Source organism: Colletes latitarsis, chromosome 2, assembly GCF_051014445.1.
Source record: "Colletes latitarsis isolate SP2378_abdomen chromosome 2, iyColLati1, whole genome shotgun sequence".
Taxonomy (NCBI): Eukaryota; Metazoa; Arthropoda; class Insecta; order Hymenoptera; family Colletidae; genus Colletes; species Colletes latitarsis.
The window spans coordinates 17,290,604-17,310,661 of NC_135135.1; the positions used below are offsets into that span (position 1 = coordinate 17,290,604).

General features: G+C 38.7%; 2 protein-coding genes across 5 annotated transcripts in view; one reads left to right on the forward strand and one right to left on the reverse strand.

Moving 5' to 3' along the window:
* The window catches only part of LOC143346620 (dual 3',5'-cyclic-AMP and -GMP phosphodiesterase 11), an 86,153-nt gene extending 71,236 nt beyond the window's left edge, over nucleotides 1-14,917 (forward strand). For 2 of the 4 annotated variants that reach the window (XM_076774905.1, XM_076774879.1), the window contains 14 exons: nucleotides 1,957-2,200; nucleotides 3,107-3,479; nucleotides 3,928-4,326; nucleotides 5,351-5,599; nucleotides 6,321-6,431; nucleotides 6,575-6,672; nucleotides 6,778-6,841; nucleotides 7,008-7,243; nucleotides 7,315-7,414; nucleotides 7,619-7,873; nucleotides 8,260-8,369; nucleotides 8,611-9,016; nucleotides 9,400-9,483; nucleotides 9,795-14,917. In XM_076774905.1, coding sequence (XP_076631020.1) covers nucleotides 1,992-2,200; nucleotides 3,107-3,479; nucleotides 3,928-4,326; nucleotides 5,351-5,599; nucleotides 6,321-6,431; nucleotides 6,575-6,672; nucleotides 6,778-6,841; nucleotides 7,008-7,243; nucleotides 7,315-7,414; nucleotides 7,619-7,873; nucleotides 8,260-8,369; nucleotides 8,611-9,016; nucleotides 9,400-9,483; nucleotides 9,795-9,968 — 2,868 coding nt within the window. In that variant the 5' untranslated portion in view covers nucleotides 1,957-1,991 and the 3' untranslated portion in view covers nucleotides 9,969-14,917. The remainder of the gene's footprint in view (nucleotides 1-1,956; nucleotides 2,201-3,106; nucleotides 3,480-3,927; nucleotides 4,327-5,350; nucleotides 5,600-6,320; nucleotides 6,432-6,574; nucleotides 6,673-6,777; nucleotides 6,842-7,007; nucleotides 7,244-7,314; nucleotides 7,415-7,618; nucleotides 7,874-8,259; nucleotides 8,370-8,610; nucleotides 9,017-9,399; nucleotides 9,484-9,794) is intronic. The other 2 variants (XM_076774896.1, XM_076774889.1) reach the window with 1 other exon arrangement.
* A 1,158-nt stretch (nucleotides 14,918-16,075) lies between these two features.
* LOC143350350 (PDZ and LIM domain protein 3) lies at nucleotides 16,076-19,118 on the reverse strand. Its single transcript, XM_076782445.1, has 3 exons — nucleotides 18,870-19,118; nucleotides 17,815-17,943; nucleotides 16,076-16,387 (listed from the first exon to the last, which is right to left on the reverse strand). The coding sequence occupies exons 2-3, from the start codon at nucleotides 17,911-17,913 to the stop codon at nucleotides 16,199-16,201; spliced, it is 288 nt and encodes a 95-aa protein (XP_076638560.1). The 5' UTR covers nucleotides 17,914-17,943; nucleotides 18,870-19,118; the 3' UTR covers nucleotides 16,076-16,198.
* Nucleotides 19,119-20,058: the final 940 nt, after the last annotated feature.

The window sequence follows — 20,058 nt, forward strand, 5'->3', positions numbered from 1 at the left end:
AAATGTTAATTTTCATTAACGGAACACAAGTAAATTGAGAAAAAGCGAGAATCATAGATAAGGAAGTAGTGGGGATGCTATGTGCTAGCATGAACGTATCTTAAGAATGTTTCGAAGGTTGATAACTCGAAGCTAATTGACTTTTAAACAGCATACAGCTGGATTAGAAAATGAAGGGGGGTCCTGACATAAACAATGACCGTCATGGGTGGGCGCCAAGCGACGTCAAGTCACGTAGCTATCGAGTGTCATGCGATCGATTGTCTAAAGTACTCTTGGACGTTTTGAGAGAGTGTTTTACTTGCAATCTTTCAATCCCAGATAAGCATTACGTAAGAAATTCGTGGCAAGCGAGTCTCAAAGTTTGCTTTCTCGTAAATAGAGTCTCGCACGAGAGAACGTTACGCCAGATTTTCGATTTGCTTTTAAACTTAAAATTGTTCCATTTCGGATTTCGCCAGTCACGACGGAACACACAGTATATTACAAGAAGAAACAATCGCTCGCGATCGAACTAATTGATCGTGGAAACAGATTGAGTCACAGACATTGCTTTCCTGTTATCGAACCGTGAAATCCCTCCATACATGTTGCGTTTTCCGATGTTGGTACGACTCTTTAGCGAGGCCTCTGACTAACTGCGTACAACGACACGCTTGGGTATTTGTCAAAGAACGACGAAAAGAACGCTTAAAAGTTTCAGGCCTATCTTTCCTTACGAAGCTACCTCGTAGCTGTGCGTACAGTTGCTCGCGAAAGTATCGAAACGCTCGCCTACCAAACTGTTAATAAATAAAATACACGCTTTGAAATCGAAGAAATTAATATTCGAGAGCTGGTGAATTTAGGCAAACTTACACAGGGAGATATTAAAAATAATAAAAATATTCAATTCTATAGAGAATAATGTAATGTAAACACAGGTACAGAGCATCAAAAGTTACGTTGTTGAATTTTCCTCTAATTTTCCCCATCTTTTGGTTACAATATTATTTCGAAAGCTCGAGTTTAGAGCGTGTTCTTTTATTTGTTAAGAATTTCGCGAGTAACGGTATCTGTACGTGTCTCGCTGACTGGGCAAACTTCGACAGTCACGAGGCGTGTAACTACTTAAACGTATGTGCGCTGGAGCGTTTTGTCTTCTACTTTCTTCTTTCCTCCCCACGAAACATTATGAAATTCTTTGATGACTAACATACGATTACCAAACTTCTTTCCTTTCAAAGGAGCCTGACGATGCACGACTTGCTCGCGAACTTTCCCGATATTGGTGCTCCCAGCATTTTCCTCGTGAAGGTTTCAGAAGAAAATGAAAAAAAAAGAAGCTCCGTCTATTACGAAACATTAGAAATAGAACTTTTTATAATCGGTATTTAAGGTTCTCGTTCTCGGTATAATTAGATATTTTCATCGTGAAGTTTCTTGTCGTGTATAAACTAATGCACATTTAACCACGGCGAACGGTTCTTATTATGACCCGCTCTAAGTGACGTTATTAATCGTTGAAACAGGCTTCAATTACTCGGTAGTTTATTACATTAGTACATAATTAGTTTGGTCAGACTGTTCAAACGATTAAGAGCGTCGCTTTTAAGGCAGGATCTGCTAGATCAGCCCTAGCGACGAAGCTGATTATCGAGTCTAGGATGAAAAAGCCCAATAATATTAAGTATTTATTATCAAATTACGAACTGATAGTAAGAATATACGCGTTTCTTATTTCTTTTATTTTAGGCTATTGTAAGTGTAACGTCTGAACTAAATAATTTCAAGGAAGCAACATCGCCTTAAAATAAAACATTATTCGCCTCGAACTCGAATCTTGTTTTTAACGTTAATAGTAACAGAATTTTCTTGTTATTTTTCACGAAGCGTTAAAAAGTTCGAAATTTTGATTTGTAATCAGCGAATCGAGACGTAAAATTCTGTTTAATAACGAGTCGTTTGTCCGTCAAGTAGGTCTGCACTTGCGGAGCATCGAGGAGCCGAGGATGACGGCGGAGACGGCAGCTCCTTGTGTACAGGGGGTGCAAGGGGTGCAGAACGTAATGGCAGGACAGGGCACGTTGCAACAGGTGCAAGATGGAAAGTCCTCCAGCGGTTACTATTCCTCGACTTCCGCCATGTACGATCCGGAATACGCCCGCATGGAAGCCTGGCTCGACGAACATCCTGATTTCGTCAACGATTACTTTCTCAGGTTGTTATCACGACTAATACCGCGACTTTTGTTACGCGAAATTATGTATATTACTCGACCAGCCCGATAAAATAATCCTAAAAACCGTTTGGTAAGCATCGTGCAGCGATAAACTCGTAAGTTCACCCGACGTGAATCGTAGCATTTTTTCCAAACAAAATTTTAAGAACGTTTCGTTTCTTTTAACGATTTTTTCTTTCTTGCAAGCACGATTTCCAGGTCCCTCGATTCAATACGTCGCGTTAGGGCGCCCGACAGCTGCGCATATCGAATTTACAAGCGGAACTAACCTATCTACGTGCGATGAATTCCGTGAATCGTTATGAAATAACAATGCTTTGCGATACAGCTACGTCAATTAATTAATACTACAGTCAATTCTACGCGCGTGTTCCAAGAACTGCCGCAATTACATCCAATTCTCTATTATTCCGTATCGGGCGATTAAAACTAATCAACTTTCATCCCATTCGGCGCGTTCGATCGAATCTCACTACGAAACTTTTATTATTCGCAGTTTCTGTGGTGAATATTGCAAATCAAATTCGCCATTTTGTTTATATCGTACTCTTTCTCGTAAATTGGAGACTACCGATTCAATAAAAACTAGTTGCTTTACTGCGTAAAAGAAAGTACTATTCAGTTCACGATATGACCCATATACCAAACGGTCTACACGCAATTTGTCTACTATATTCGTCCACAACTATGAATTGCAAACATAAGTATATAAAATTTTCAATTTCTCAACAATAAATTTACATTTCTGGACGTGTCTGAACAATATGGAGTTTCACGCGGGAAAATTTACACCGAGTTAACTTCGAGGACTTCCATGTACTAATTTTCTACGAGGACGAACGCAGGGACGAATTGACAGACGTACATATGATTTTCTATCGGCAGGAAAGTGACGAGACAGACCGTCGACATGTGGCTAGTGTCGCACGCGACGCCGACGTCCTCGTCGAGCAGCTGCGTGGAGCTGTCGAGCCCGATCCACGCGGGTGGCGGATCCTCTTCCGGTCGGGGCGGTTCCGGCGGTTCCGGCGCCACGACGCCCGTTCGCAAAATTTCTGCCCACGAGTTCGAGCGCGGCGGTCTGTTGAAACCGATCGTCAACACGATCGACGGGACGCCGACGTTCCTGAGCGTCTCGCCAGGAGATTCGGGCCAGCCAGGAAGCCAGCCAGTCGGTTCCGGAAACTCTGGCAGACCCCAAAGGCGATCGAGACACGAACTGAGGCATCTCGATGAAACGGATCTCATCTTCGAATTGGTACGATCTCTCGATTAGACTTACCATTGATCACGATAATTGAGTTGTACATCTCGTAATAAGATCGTACGATTTTTCTCAAATGGTTACACTGACGAAAAATTTGCTTACTCAAGGCAACATTCAACTTTTCGAATTAAAATTCCTGTTTAATCGAGGTGATTGATAAAGAAAATATTTTCTTTTGGAATGGAGCACAAATTGCATACGAAATATTAGCTCCTATCTAGAATTTAATTTAATTCCTATTTAATTTCTTTGCAATTTTTCTTTTGGGATACTATGCAAATTGCACACGAAATATTTACTAGATTCTATCTAAAATTTAATTTCGTTGTGTTTGATAAAAATGCCCTCGTTTTGCCCTCGTTTATGGGGCGTAGATGTAATTGTGCGAAAAGTTGGGACCGTAAGAGGGGTAGTTCCTGATCAATCGGTTTAACCGTAGGTCAAGGATATCTGTAACGAGCTGGACGTGAGGTCCTTGTGTCACAAGATCTTGCAGAACGTAAGCACCCTGCTACACGCCGATCGTGGTTCCCTGTTTCTCGTTCAAGGGGAGAGGGGTGGCGGTTGCATGCCCTCCTCGCAAAATCACGACTCTACGTCGGGCAACCCCGGCAGCATCCTGAGTCCGGGTAAAACGGGCAATGGACGCTCCGAGCGACGCGAAAAGGGATATTATTCTAGAAGCAGATGCCTGGTCTCGAAGCTATTCGACGTGTGCTCGAGATCGACGCTGATCGAGATGGAGAAAAAGGACGAGATCAAAATTCCCTGGGGCACGGGAATTGTCGGATACGTCGCCGAGAGCGGGGAACCTGTCAACATACCGGATGCTTACAAGGCAAGGATCCGTTGGTCTTTTTATTTTTCATTTGTACGGTTCGTTTCGCTCGAGATATTGTTTGGAACAACGGTTCTTTATCGTTTCTTTTCCCTGCGTACTCTTTTGATCAATGTATCATCGAGTATCACTTTATAAGTGTCTATTCGTATACATGAAAAGATTTTTTAATCCAAAAATGTCTAGTACAGATCGAATAATTTTAGCTTAAAAGCATTAACATGCTTTGGCATTTCCTTGTTAAATATTGCTAGGATCATTGTATAAATAGTACAGTAAATTATGGCGACATTGCCAATTCGTGTTCAGTGTCTGCTAAATCGGTTCCTCTATATTTAAACGAAATATCACGTATCGCAAATAGTTATTGGCTAAACAACAGTTTATGGATACGCTCGGGATCAGTTTGCAACATATAAATAATAGGTAGTACGTCGAATGCTAAAAATAATTAATAGTAAAGGAAGCAAATAATTGGATTATTACGAGGTATGGATTTTGTTCTCGATGGTTCACGGAGACCTCGATAGTTCTGTTCCTTTAGTTAGTCGAACAAAAGCTGAGTTTAAGTATACTCGAACTTGCCTCCAACTTATTTCGTTAAAATTTCAAACTTCCGAGTATCGAAGAAGTTCACTTACGATTAATTGCTGATCGACAGTCCAATTTCAATTATAAACTTTAAATAGGTTTTCGTTACACGTTGCTTCCCGACATTTCTCACGAATTGTGAATTCAAATGTCCTATATGAAAATTCCTAATTTTGGATTAAGAATGAAGAACAATAATAACATCATTGAAAATTCTTATTTCGTAAATAACGTTATTGTTGGGACTCTTGCAAGTTTTTAATATTTTAAATGATAAACGAACGTAAGAAAGATTTACGAGGAATGTAAATTAAAATAAAATTTTAGTAACAATGTTATATCTACCTTTTTAGGCGCGCCATTTTGGTCTCAAGACAGTTTTAAAGCGATTCGAGAGTCCACATTTGTTAAAAAAGTGTTTCTATGGTTGCAGGATTCGAGATTCAACCGTGAAATCGATGCGTTAACCGGATACAGAACTCGAGCCCTTTTGTGCATGCCAATAAAGGACTGCAATGGGGATGTCATTGGGGTTGCGCAAGTGATCAACAAACTCGGGGGCGAAGGTCAGTTCACGACGCAAGATGAGAAAGTTTTCGCTGGATATTTGCAATTCTGCGGAATTGGCCTGAGGAACGCGCAACTTTACGAGAAAAGTCAATTAGAAGTGAAAAGGAATCAGGTTAGTAGACGAATAAAATTCCAAACATACGTTAGATCGTGATAAGTGCTATTGCACAATATCAGTGTGCTAGGTAAGTAGAAACACGTTCAAACATTTAAAAAATTAAAGTAACGAAAATAAAAATCCATCTATACGAAATATTTGTGAAAGATTTTTAAGTTAACAGCATCGTAGACATATAGTATCCTCGATCAAATTCAATTCTTTAGTCATTTAAATTTGAAAGGAATATAATAAAGCACAACTGCCAATCTGGTGTACATATTTTATAAGAAGAGTTTAAGAAATTATTTTGAAGGGAACAGATGGTCTCCAGCGACCCTCTTCGATGGTACACGTTTTTAATGAATATGTAAATGAGAATCAAAACAAAGTTTCTTATACATATACACTAACTTTTAAAGTTCTTTGTTACTTCTTATTCAACCAATAATACAATAAGTCCCGTGTATTTACATATTCATTAAATTTATACCCCCCGAAGAGAACCGAAGAAGTTGGCCGAAAAGTTGGTCTGCAATTCAGTTATTCTAATTCGCCAAAGAACATTTTAACTCTCGAACTCTGTAACTCCTGATTTTTAACTGTACGATTCTAGTTCGTAATCGATTTGCGCGTTGAAAAAAAGTTGAAGTTCGCGTTACAGTATTCTCTGTATTATTTACTTAACGTTCGATCGGTAAAAAAACTCCGAACATGCATCGATTCATTATTGCAGGTTCTCCTGGATTTGGCTAGAATGATTTTCGAGGAACAGAGCACGATAGAACACATGGTGTTGAGGATTTTAACGCACACGCAGTCCCTGATACAGTGTCTACGAGTACAGGTACGTCGTTTTTTCCGGGTTTCAAGACTCTAAAAACTTCGGTACGATATATTATTGTAGCAACAAAATGACTCAGGCGATACAAACTCGCGTGGTCAGTTTCATGCGATGATGATGCACGTAATAGGAAATATTCTCCTCAGGTTCTCCTAGTGCACAAAGCGTCGAAGGGCAGTTTCTCACGAGTCTTTGACTTCGAGGCGAACGACCTCGCTGGCGAGGATTCAGATTCTCGCACTAGGTGAATGAAGTTTGTAATTACGTTCTTGTTTTTCTTCATTCAATTACCATCAATAATTCGATTTCCTCGGAAACCTTACATGTGTATTCGGTTTTGTTCACGCAGTCCATTCGAGAGCAGATTCCCTATAAATGTCGGTATCACCGGTTACGTTGCTACGACTGGTGAGGTGAGCAACATTGATTAACAATAGTTTCAAACTTTTTTTTTGTTTTGTTTCTTTTTCTTTTTCTTTTTTCTATATTCCCAGTTTCGTTATTAATGGAATTATATAACGTAACGCGACGTTTAGTCACGGTATTACGATGAACCGCGCCGTGCTGAATTTTTCGTAGACGGTGAACATACCGAACGCCTACGAGGATCCAAGATTCGACCCTTCGGTGGATGATGGTACCGGTTTCAAACATCGCACCATTCTCTGCATGCCCATCAAGAACTCGTCGGGTCAGATCATCGGCGTCATCCAACTGATCAATAAGTTCGACGACCTCGCCTTCACGAAGAACGACGAGAATTTCGTCGAGGCGTTTGCTATTTTCTGCGGCATGGGTATTCACAATACGCACATGTGAGTGTACCACGTGAAACGGCGAGACGTTTCGTCGTTTCGAGCGAGTTTTCATTTCTTCTTGCCAACAGGTACGAGAAGGCTGTGATAGCGATGGCCAAACAAAGCGTCACGTTAGAAGTGCTGAGCTATCACGCTTCCGCTTCGTTGGAGGACGCACAAAGACTGAGGGTTGGTTCCGCTTTCGAGACGATCGTTATTATTAAATCCCACCTCTGCTTGATAAATCTTATTTCATTCAGTAATGTATTGATACGTGTACTCTGCTTTTTAGATACTGAAAACGTACAATATATTTAGTCAGACGATTTGAGTCTACTCTTCAAATTGCTTTTTCGTTTTTTAATTCGAGTCTTTTCTTGACTCTGATTTCAGGGCTTAAGAGTGCCTTCGTCGGCGCATTTTCAGCTACACGATTTTAAATTCGACGACATTCACATGGAGGACGTCGAGACGCTGACGGCGTGCCTCAGAATGTTTTTGGATCTCGATTTCGTCGAACGGTTCCACATCGATTACGATGTGCTGTGCCGTTGGCTTCTTAGCGTGAAAAAAAATTATCGAAACGTCACCTACCATAATTGGCGCCACGCTTTCAACGTTGCGCAAATGATGTTCGCGATTTTGACCGTGAGCAAATTTTTTAGCGAGTAAATTTGCGTGTAAGGTGCCCCCGAGTAAAACGATCGAGCTGTGATAATTTATTCTACGAATAAAAATAGGAAGAAAGTAATTTCAATAAAAGTTAATTTCATTACTAGAGCTAAATCAGCGCGATACGTCCATCTTTGTTGATTAAATACTTCAAAATTTCAAATAGTAAACAGAACTAGAATGAGGATTAAATAATATAGTAAAACAGATACAGCGAGACAATTGTTAATTTAATTGTTTTCGTACAACAATTTCGTCTTATTTGCATTTATAGAACACGCTGTTATCAGTTCTGTCGTTCAACTTGAGGATACCCCTGTAGAAGCGTGTCGAAAATAAGCGACAAGATTGTTACGTTTCAGGCCACGCAGTGGTGGAAAATTTTTGGAGAGATCGAGTGTCTTGCATTAATCATCGCTTGCTTGTGTCACGATCTGGATCATCGAGGCACAAACAATTCCTTCCAAATCAAGTGAGTAAACATTTGATATTTAACGATAATCTAAACTTGAATCCTACAAATTCTGAACTCATTAGCATCGACGCGATATCTTATTAATATCGACAAAGGGCGTTATCCACGTAACTGGTATTGATTTTGTTATTTTTAAAGCGAATTATTGTGTCGCGAATTCGTAAAGTGAAGATACCAAAACATGACGAGTGCGTGAAAAATAGAAATTTTCTATTAGAAACGAATCTGTTGCTTGCAGAGCCTCCTCGCCGCTGGCACAGCTTTACTCGACATCGACGATGGAACATCATCATTTCGATCAGTGTCTAATGATCTTGAGTAGCCAAGGGAATCAAATTTTATCGAACCTATCCCCGGAGGAATATTCACGCGTGGTAAAAGTTCTCGAAGAAGCGATCCTCTCTACGGACCTGGCGGTTTACTTTAGGAAAAGAGGGGCCTTCCTTAGTTTAGCGCGTGGCGGTGGCTACAATTGGGCTTACAGTGATCATCGAGAACTGTTAAGAGGAATGTTAATGACCGTCTGTGATTTAGCTGCTATAACTAAACCGTGGGATGTCGAAAAGAGAGTGGCAGAATTAGTCAGCAGTGAATTCTTTGAACAAGGGGACATTGAAAGGCGGACTCTTAATATTACCCCCATTGTAAGTATTACAAATATATGGATACACAATCATAGCGTACAGCAATAGCTGGATAATAAGAAAATAAATCAAGAAAACTAAATTGATGACAGTAATAATTATATTCGAATGCTGAAATATTCAAAGTTTGTTCGTAGCATTCGAATATTTCAGTCTCATTTGTAGGCGTACCAATAATATGTAATACAAAAGAATATTTCGAAAAAGAATTGAGTTCCCATCAGGAACGTACAACTATTACAATCTTAACGTTGTTTCTTGTATTAATGTTATTGCTTTTGTCTTTTCCTTTGAAATATACGGTTTAAATGTTGTATACATGTACACACAAACGCTATCGTTTAGAACCAGAGAATAACAACACTACTCCTTTGGTATTGCAGGACATTATGAACCGAGAAAAAGAGGATCAACTGCCTATGATGCAAGTTGGCTTCATCGATTCAATCTGCCTTCCCATTTACGAGGTAACTTTCTACGATATCGACAATAGAAAAGTGTTACTGAAATCGTATTTGTTGAAATTAAGATCATTCGATGATTTTAATATCCGATCGATTCATAAGTATTTGAATGCTATGAATAAATTTTGTATTTCCATCGCAGTTTTATTACTTCGAAAGACTTATCTCGAGTCGAAGCGTCGATACAGATAAAACGTTTATCTGTATCGACGCTTCCAACCAAATCTACATTGTTCCTACTCTGTAAATAAAATTCGAGCAGAGAAACAGCGATTGTACGTTTTAAATTCCGTGTACGTTCTCCTTTTGCACAGGCATTCGCTTTATTGTCGGATAAATTGGAACCGTTGGTCGATGGCGTCAGAAAGAATAAACAGCATTGGTTGGAGATCGCGGAGTTCAAGTGTAAGACAGACAATTGCACGAATCACGACAGGATGCCGTCGATATCCGACAACGAAGAGACCAGTGAGCAGGCGGACCAATAGTCATTATTACAAAACGCGATACAAGCAAGTAGAGAAAATATATAGGGATAGGTGTTGTTTCACCTGTTCGCGGGACGAAGAACGCTGCACCGTAAAATCTGGAACGCTTTGCAACTTCGTCTCGATACTAGGTATTACAAGCATTGCGAGTTAATTTATTAATTTATATTAATCACTACGGAACATTGTCGGTACCAATGAGATGCGATTAGAATTGCGGTTAGGAGTTCTTCAGATACGTTCACGAACGTTTCAGATTCCGATGGGTCACTCGCGAGGAACGTCCACGAAGTGCACCCTCTGTTTTCGTGTAATTTATTTCACACGCTAAACTTATAAAACGAAAAGACTGAAAATCTGACACAAATGTTCTTAAGTTTTTTTCTTCTAGCAGTAATAATCGACTGCCGTATCATAACATGTCCAGTCTATAGCAAGTATCGACTTGTAAGTCTTTAAGGAGGTTTCGTGTTTATATCTTTATTGAATTCAATTGACTTCATTCTCCCTGAGCAGATCGCAGGATCACGTTCATTTTTGGATATAAAAGGTCTTTCCATACCTATCGATTAAAATTGTTTATGGTTTTTGAGCGAATAATCGCTACAAAAACTTAATACAAAGCAAATATTTGAAATGACAATATAATTTACTATTTTAATTTCAACAATATTTTATACAGGGTGCTCAGCCATTCCTGGGAAAAATTTTAATGGGGGATTCTAGAGGCCAAAATAAGACGAATATCAAGAATACTAATTTTTTAATGAAGGCTTCGTTAAACAGTTATTAACGTTTAAAGTTCCGACAGTACTGAATTTTTTTCTTGAAAATGCGCAAGATTTCGGGGGTATGTCTATTCACCAAAAATGATTGTAATTGATCCCCGCAACCGAAAATAATTTTTTCAGAACGATTTGAAATTTTTTTTTTCGTCGAAAAATTTAAGCACCTACCCCCTGTCGATTTTTCTTAAAAATTCCTTTTTCATTTTTAGTAATTTTGTTTGACGCCCTACAGAAAAGTTGTCTAATACTTTTTTGTAGGTACCCACGAGCTCTACTTCAGAAAAAAGTTTCATTGAAATATATTCACAATTGTAGGATTTATGGCTGTTTGAAAATTGGACCATTTTTATGGGGTTTTTCTCATTTTGCGGGGTCAAGAACCAACTTTTCGAATGTTTTTGTGATTTGTATATATTCTCCATCAAAATACGCGTAGTTTGCTTTTTTAAACATTAAAATCGTCCAATCCGTTCAGAAGTTATGACGTTTTAAAGATTCGCATGAAAATTCAGTGAAACATATCAATGGTATGGTCAGACATTACATTTTCGGTAAGGAATTTTTTTCTCGAAAGTGCGTAGGAATTCGGGGGTATGTGTAATGACCAAAAATGATTGTTATTAATCCCCGCAACCGAAAATAATTTTTTTAGAATGATTTGAAAAATTTTTTTTTCGTCGAAAAATTTCAGCACCTATCCGATTTTTGTTCTCGAAAATGAATAGGATTTTGGAGATATATGTATTCACCAAAAATGATTGTAATTGACCCCCGCAACCGAAAATAATTTTTCCAGAACGAATTGATATTTTTGAATTTAATTGTTAATAACTTTTTAACGAAGCCTCCATCAACAAATTGGTATTCTTGATTTTCGTCTTATTTGGGCCTCTAAAATCCTTTATTAAAATTTTTGTGCACGCTATGATATTCGCGTCAGACACCATAAAGAATTTGTTTGAAAGACTGCTTTGTACATCCAATAGTTTTCCAAATAATCGTCGTATCGCCCCTCGACTCGAGTTATCACATCTAGAAAGAATACGTAGAGCTTTTTCGACTCTACGAGCTTGCACTTTCATCAAGATCGGAATGAGAGGGAGTGCATTTGGTGGACGTTGCTCGTCAGTCTCAATTGTTCATGAGTTCTGTACTCGCATGACTCGCGGTGTACATTTAGCGCGAGTAAATTATTACTCGATCAATTCGAACGTCTTAAGGAAGAATATCGCGGTCGACGAGATTATCCTGTGAATTTTTCGTTCGTCGTTGAAACCACAGGAGACCCGAAGAGACCGAAGGCGATTAGTTTAAGACGATCGGGAAGCTTCGTCCTCTCTTTGGAAATAAAATAGATCAACCCAGAGATGCTACTCTTGTACCTGATCGTATTGTACGTATACTTACTATGGCAGAAACTTTGATATCGAGAGAGGACGAAGAAGAAGGGACGAAAGAGTACGTGAAATTCGAAGGGAATCGCGAAACTGATCTTCCTAGCATAGAAGCTCGTCGTTACGAATTGAAGACTCGTGGCTTATCGTGTCTTAAGTATACTTATTCAGGTTTAACGAGACACGATAATTTAAATAAAATTACTATGACAAATCTTTTTATAAGAGTCTACGTTTGAAGAACACGTAAAATGATAGTATACTAGAATTTTTTTTTAATGTAATAATAGAGAAATACTCTTTTTCACGTGAATATTTTCTCTGTTAGTGACGCGCGATAATTCATCGTTCTTCCTCTTAACTACAATTATTATCTATGCAAATGACTATAAATTTTTTACTTTTGCTGAATTTTCACTAAAAGAAGTTAGTGGTCAATTAAAGAACGTTTCAACAAGAAATGTTCCTCTGTTTTATAGATAGTAGAAGCTTCTAACAGCTTTTCTGTAATATGGTATGCAGTATGATGTTGATAAAGACTTACAAAGTTTCCAGTTTATATCTGCAAATGGTTGAAACTGCTTTACATGCTGCCATGATAAAATCTTTCCAATATTCTTCTCACGTAAGCTTCTTAATGAACCGTGAAGTTCCATTTTTCTCTCTCTTGATTCGAAGTCCTACAAACAGGCTGACATCTTCCATTTGAATCTCAAACTCTTGCTCTAAATATTGATTCAACTAGTTTTGTCTGCAGAGCAAAGTATTCCACCATCAACATATAGTTTGGATATTGTTTCAATGTCTTCAGTTACTGAGTAATAAGTACATGCTCTTGTCATAATCTTTTGTAGTTTACAGATTCTATTCCAACCATCTTGGTAACCTTCAGGCTGTTTCATACATGATCGAATGGCTCCATGATATTCTTCGTCTATTCTCGATGGAATTATTAACCTCCCGTTAACGTCGAACCTTCTCCATGCATTTTAGTAGCTTCAAAAGGTAACTGTCTAACACCATTCACGATATTCAGATCATTGGATCCCAATGTCGCTATCGTATCAAATTTCCATCTTTGATTTGTGTCTTTTGCGAGCGTGGGTGAATTGGTTAACAGTTTCTCAGCCATTTCTTGTAAACACTTTCGACCACTGTCGCAAAATTATCTGTACAACTTGTCCAGCACAATTTTGAACTGGGTTCGTGGCCTCTTGGGTTTTATATATTTAGACAAACAACTGAAATTTATTGTAACATAGAGGGATAATACACGTGGCGTCTGTGGAACAATAGGAAAAGCGAAGTAGACGCGCGGAAGTGCGCGCTAGTTCTAGTTATAGCGGAAACGAGCCCATAGTAGATGGCGCTGTTTAAAATTGTGAGAAAGATCATTATTTTCAACAAACAGTATCTGTTTAATTACAGAGTTAATTCTAAATGGCTGAGTTTGTACAGTAATTTTGTTATTCGACACTATAGCCCGGTCTTCAATCGACGAGTCAGAGAATTCCCAAACAATTATGTATGTGCAAGTTAAGGGTAGTTAGCTATGCCTTGGAATCGCGTTTTGCACCGGAAGTTCTCTCCATTGTACGAACTCGTACAAACAGGAATCGAATCGTGCGTGTAATTAGATAATGTATTCGTAAACCAAAGTGTACGTTTATACATCAAGGTTAATCGTGATCTTTGTTACTCGATACGGCAATGAATTTAATTGTCTGTTGTAACGTGCTAATTAGTTGTTAGAAACAACGGGAGCAAATGAGAATACCTATGTACGTTGTGTATCTTGCTTTTTATTACTCTGAACGTTTCGTAATATCGTTTGGATTCGGATGATCGTTCTCCTCTTCGCACAAGGCTGTACCTTCGGAATACGGAAAATAAGATTCGGTAATGGTTCGGGAAGAGAAATTGTTCCTTTTACAATCACGCTAAATGTTGCTTAAAATTGTCAATAAAACAAATGATGAACATATCATTCTTTTAAATGTTGTAGTTTTGCGGTTTGTCGATAATTTGCATAAGTGATTGTACGATAGTTATAATTAACAATCGATTTGAGTAAAGAATTTAAGTATTATAAAAATTTGTAAACATATGTATCGTTTAAAAGTTACTTGCTTCTTTCGAGAACGTTTTTCGATTTCATTGATTTTTTCGGTGCTGAGGTTCGAACGATCGACACGCCTCGCGTGCGGAATCTTGATAGTTACGTTTGTTGGACGTACGCGCGGAACGCTCATGGGCGTTCAACGCACGGATCATACCGATACTTTTACACGCGTTTATAAATAGCTGCAGCACCGAAGAGATTAAACGATAGATCGACTTATCGACTATGCTTGAAGCGGAGACTTGGCTTTGCGAAGACGGAAAAGCAGTCAGGCATTCGTCCGCGTGTGATCGTTACTTGTAATAATAGTCCGTATCTTGTGTATGTTCCTTTTAATCCTCCAAGAGTCTTTTTCATTTTTAATTATCGAATCGTCTCCTGTCAATTTTATTGATTCCATGGGCGGGAGATACGGTGTAAGAAGTGTGATAAAAAATGTCTGTGTGCGTGTGTCGCCGTTGTGGGTGAATGGTACGAGGCAAGAAAGCGTTACAAGTGTACAGTTATCGTGTAAATTATTGATACGTCAAAATGAAAATGTTTAGCGTGTATGTCGTTTACCTTTACGATTAGCATATAGTATGAGAGTCATATATTATACCGAACAATATCTAATATATTAAAGCGAGACTAAATTATGTGATATATCTATTGTCTTTCGTTTATTTTACTCGCCAGTTTTTCAATCCTATCCTGCAATTAATGATCTCGAATCTCAATTAATTATGTTGCTAGTTCGAACAAAATCTATATTATTATTATTAAATCGTAATCGTCGATCATGAGGTCGATTGAATTTTGATCAACAAGTACAAAGTAATATTTTATTCGTTCGTTTTCTATTTCACTCAAGCGCTCAGCTGATCTAAGAGTTTCGATCCGTCGTTTAATCGAGGCGGCTAACTGCATTTTAAATGCCGCTTTAAGAGGCCGATGACTCATTGCCAGAGAATACACGATCGCAGAAGAGGCCGGATCAATAGTTGACAAATTGTATTTTGCAATATAGGTCAATCGGCGACGGACAACGACAACATGGTGTTGCAAGCTGACCTCGACGGACCTTGATTACCGCTGCCAAATCCATCATGAAAAACGGCCAATAAATAACAATGTTCGCATCCGGAACAAATTACACGCGTCTTCGTGTCGCGTTGCATTTTGAAGGCTTAGTATGCCGTGCAAATACCTTCTCGTTGCCAAAACTTTCATTCAACGAAACAGTTTAGTCTTTATAGTAAACTTTTACTAAAAGAAATAAAACAACGGTGTTTATATCGGCTGTGGAATCATTCGTAAAATTAAAATTGTAATTATAATAATTAAAAACAGTGTTTTCTTCGAAAACAGTTTCTATTTTTTAGACATTTATTTTTCCTTCGTTGCTCGATACTTTTATCTAAAATAGAAATTTTGCTAGTTTCAGGTATCGAGATTCAGGAAATTATCGAGGTAACCAATTCATCAGGGAGCTCTAGTTACACGGTATAGCCACTACCTATGATTACTGCTACCTGTTACTTCTGCCTCCAACTTCATTCGTTGCTAAGTGATTGTTCCTTCCACTTGTCAACATACTGCAACGAGTTCTCATGCAATTAGTAATTGTACTCGAGAATCCCATCACGAGATTTCTTGAGATTTCCAAACGATATTTCGTTCCTGTTTCTCGAGGAAAATATGCACACGCTTGAACAGATTGTCCATTTGGTAGACTTTAAATCCAAGAAGATTTATGTTGTTGCATTGTCTGGATCACTGATTCAGCTATATCTAAAATCGTTAAAATATTATGAAGCCATCCGAGTAATAAATACGTGTTTTATTTACATATCGTATTTAAAATTGTACAGTCGTATAAACATTTTCGAGCGAGTACATAGGCGCGCAGCGAAGAAGAAGGAAATGATGGGCGGAAGGAACTCGTCATTCTTGTTTAATGGTCCGTTCGAATTTCAGATTTCGTAGAACGTTTAACGTGAAGTCGTTTCCGGCTTTGACCAGACGATCGTGAACTTCGCAGTGTTTCAGGTGCTGTATGGTCTCCCCGTTTACTTTAAAGATCACATCACCGGCTTTCACGCCAGCTTTATCTGCCAAGCCTCCAAGAGCCACCTTTGCAAAAGAAAAGAAAATACACTTCGATACATTGTACCGCGACAGCACACAGGCTTCTCGATGCAAAACTTTTCGACTAATTCATTTTAATATCATTGCAGGAAAATTCAGTCAGAGGATTCGCCAAATCTACTCCCTGATTGTCCACAATTATCAACTCTCTGGACGCTCTATCACCGAGGAAAGGTACTCGAACGACCCAATCTCGACTCCCAGTACCGTTCTAAGTAAAGACGTTTTCTATCTGGTCAATAATTTATCAGGGACCAAACACGGAAGTATTCGAATTTTTCTGTATTCGTACTACTATTTTTAACGAGATAAAAAGTAGAGGAGGCGTCGAAGCGAACCAAGAACAATGGCCAGAGCTTGGCTGCAAAGAGAAATCACGAGAGCGCGGCATCGTCTCATCTGCGATTCGATTAATAACTTTGTTTCTTTTTTTTTCTTTTTTTCCTTTCCTTTCAGATCGATATTCGGCCAGACCGACCGTAGTTTCAGGATTCAGGCCGCACGGGAAACGAGGTCACGCGATCCGATACGAGTGCAGCGGCGATAAAAATCTCTAAAGCGGAAAATCCGAATATTTCATGGGACAATTTTTCGGTGCACGCGAAATTACCGTCGCGCCCCGCCGTTTCGAATTCAAAACGAAAACGTGCCCGGGCGTCGACGGCGAAACGTTTCCTTACTTTCACGGCAATCGAATTCCAATATGGAGGGAGAAAAGGACAGTTCGAGGATAACGTGTTATTCCTCGTTGGCCAAGGAATTACCAGGGAAACTGGCTGAAAAACGACGTAAGTTATAGATTCTTTTTTTGTACGAAGACGAAAGTGTATTATTAATTTTTTGCAAATGTTCGAAAAGTAAGATACTTGAATGGGGACGAAAGGAAAACGAATTCTCAAAACTAATAATATTTTGTGGCATGTTTATATTTAGGATTCTAATGATAGTTGAATGCTTGCTGTTAACATTAATGTATTTTAAATAGAAATTTTAAGGGGAATCGATATATTTTTTCGACTACTTGGGCTATAAAGAGTTTTGAAGAAGTTTCTATGGAAACAGAGGGTTCTCGTTTGAAAGGGGGTTTACAGGTTGACGATGGACTCGATTGATAAGGCTGATTCAGCAGTGCCTTAGGCGCGATTAAATGTTTTGAACGAGTCCTATATGACAGAATCATTTGTTTAGTGAACCTGAGAGAATAATTATTTTCAATATCGATACATAATTATTTAACGTCTGCGTTTGTTAGTTCTTTGGGTATTTCTCGGTTATCTCTTTACGTACGATCTCTATATCTTGTATTTTACTTAACAATTTTACTGTTGAATTATATTATTTCCTTTTTAATTCGTGCAATATATCTGTATGAAATATTTTTAATATTATATATATATATGTATATACGTTACCCTGACAACGGTTAAGGGAAAGCAGAAATCAACCCCTCCAGACAGACGAAAGCCCCAAGGTTGGTTGTCACTTCTCGAGAGTTTTATGACAACTTCCATAGTAGAGATTAAATGATTGGGAAAAGGATGCTGAAAACAGAGATACCAATTCCATTTAATAATTGCAATAAAAAATATAATATTTCTTACAGATACAGTAATGTAATTTTAACGGAGGTTCGGGCTGACAGATTACAAAAAGACTGTAAAAGCGTTGGCATATTAAAAATAATTTCGTACGAACAATCGTCTTTAACATTGCCACGATTTTTCTGCAGTACTTTTCTTAACTTTTCTCTCGAATTTATGGCAGTTTCTCGAATTTTTAGGGAGGATTCGTCCCATAAATTTTCGATGGGATTCAGGTCAGGTGTTGGCGGAGGTGGGCGTAGGACGTTTGTAAAGCAGTATAACAAAAATTCTTGCTTAGTCCGTGATTTGTGCTTTGATAGTTCTTCCGATAAGACTCGAATCTTTTTCTGACCCTTCGTATTAGCAATAATCTTGATCGGAGAGGCTATTGGTATTCCAGTACCTGCTTTTCAAATATTTGATCGTTTCATTTTTATCCCTGTCGATTATAAACAAATCCAGAAATTCGTCTTCCCTTGCTATTTCTATCCGACGTCCCACTGCAGTTTAAAAATTAAATCATCATCGATCGTATAAAAATTCTGTACCTTTCCGCTTCGTATTATTCGGCCAATCGTCGTTCCGTTTCAATTTCAAAATTAAAATTGTCAACATCGATTGTCAACTATTCTTTTTCAGTATTACGTTCGCCTTTCTTCAAGTATCGGCTGCCAGAAAGTTATTTCACTCGACGAGAAAAGTCCATTTTAAGCACCGTCGAATGTCTTCTTATGTATCACGAATCGAATTTTGTACCTTGCATAGTTAATACACTTCGTCGAATTTCTGCTTCTCGAAAAATGAATTCCCTCTCGCACGAGTGCTTTCTGTTGTCCTCCGATGGAAACACGTAGAACGACGAAGAGGGAATTCCCTTTACTCACCCTAAGTAGATCGGCGATCCGAAGAATTCCTCGAATTTCGTCGGAACAGGATGAACTCCCGAGAAGCTCGATCGGGCAGCGAGCAAGAGATCGCGGGAACAGATATCCGTCGATCGCGTGCTCGGCATTTAACGACGAGCGCGTGCACGAAAGTAAACGACGGCCAATGTTCGAACATTGATCATGACTTCGCGCGCTTCATCAATGCCGACGCTATTCTAGAGCGAACGCTTCAGGTACAATACCTTGGCCGTCCACGAATTTTCATCTATAGACGCGCATTACCCTACATACCATTCGAAACACAGCATGCAACGCAAGGCTGCGTGGTGACGTGCCCCTGAAACGAGGCAAACTTCCTATACAGACCGCCTCGTAACATTGGCGTCGAGCTACGACCGGGATTCGTCGAATTACTTTTTCGTCGAACGTCCGAATACTTTCAGCCGTCCAAGTAATTGCACCAAACGAGCACTACCTTCACGAATTTTTTACAGAAAATGCGCGCGTTTGTTTGAAACGATCCGTTTACCACGTACGAAGTATTTCTTGCACTTTTGAAAACAATTTTTTTTAAGTGGCTACGTTTATTTATAACGGAGACAATGGCGTCATTATGAATCGCATTGTTGCACACGATAACTCGAAAACTGATCGACGAAACTTAATGAAATTTGGTACATATATTCTCGATAATATTTGAGACGTTATTTTTTCTGTTATTAGGAAAAAGTGTTAGTTTTTTAACGATCTTGTATAGAGACAATAAAGCTCGCAAATAATTGTCAAGTTACTTTCAGAACTGTTGACATTTATTTAATATATTATCTGACGCGCGAAAACGTGCAAACTTTCCTATACCGTGATACTTATTGCCTCTTTGAATTTTCGGAGATAATTAGAGCATCATTGAGTAGTCCCATCGCGTCTTAGGCACAGCATCTCATTAAAATACTGAAGTATGCGAGTACCCAATATTTATTTTTAAGAAGCAGCCGTATAAAGTGGAGCGTGGCACATTTCGTCGATCAAATTAACGACGGAATTCGTGTTTTTTATAGATAGTGGCTGGGTGAAGCAGATATCCTTTAATTTTACGTACTCCAGGTCGCTAGATAATTTAAACATTGGTAATTGGTGATTTTTGATATTCGTTATTGAAGGTTCCGCTGGTACATCAGGTATTTGG

Excerpts from the sequence above, each read along its gene's own strand:
- LOC143350350 (XM_076782445.1), bottom strand. The coding sequence starts at position 17,913 with ATGGAAGTTGTCATAAAACTCTCGAGAAGTGACAACCAACCTTGGGGC. Across the intron at positions 16,388-17,814 it reads TTCCCTTAACCGTTGTCAGG|GTGGCTCTTGGAGGCTTGGC; the intron begins GTAACGTATATA and ends TCTTTTGCAAAG.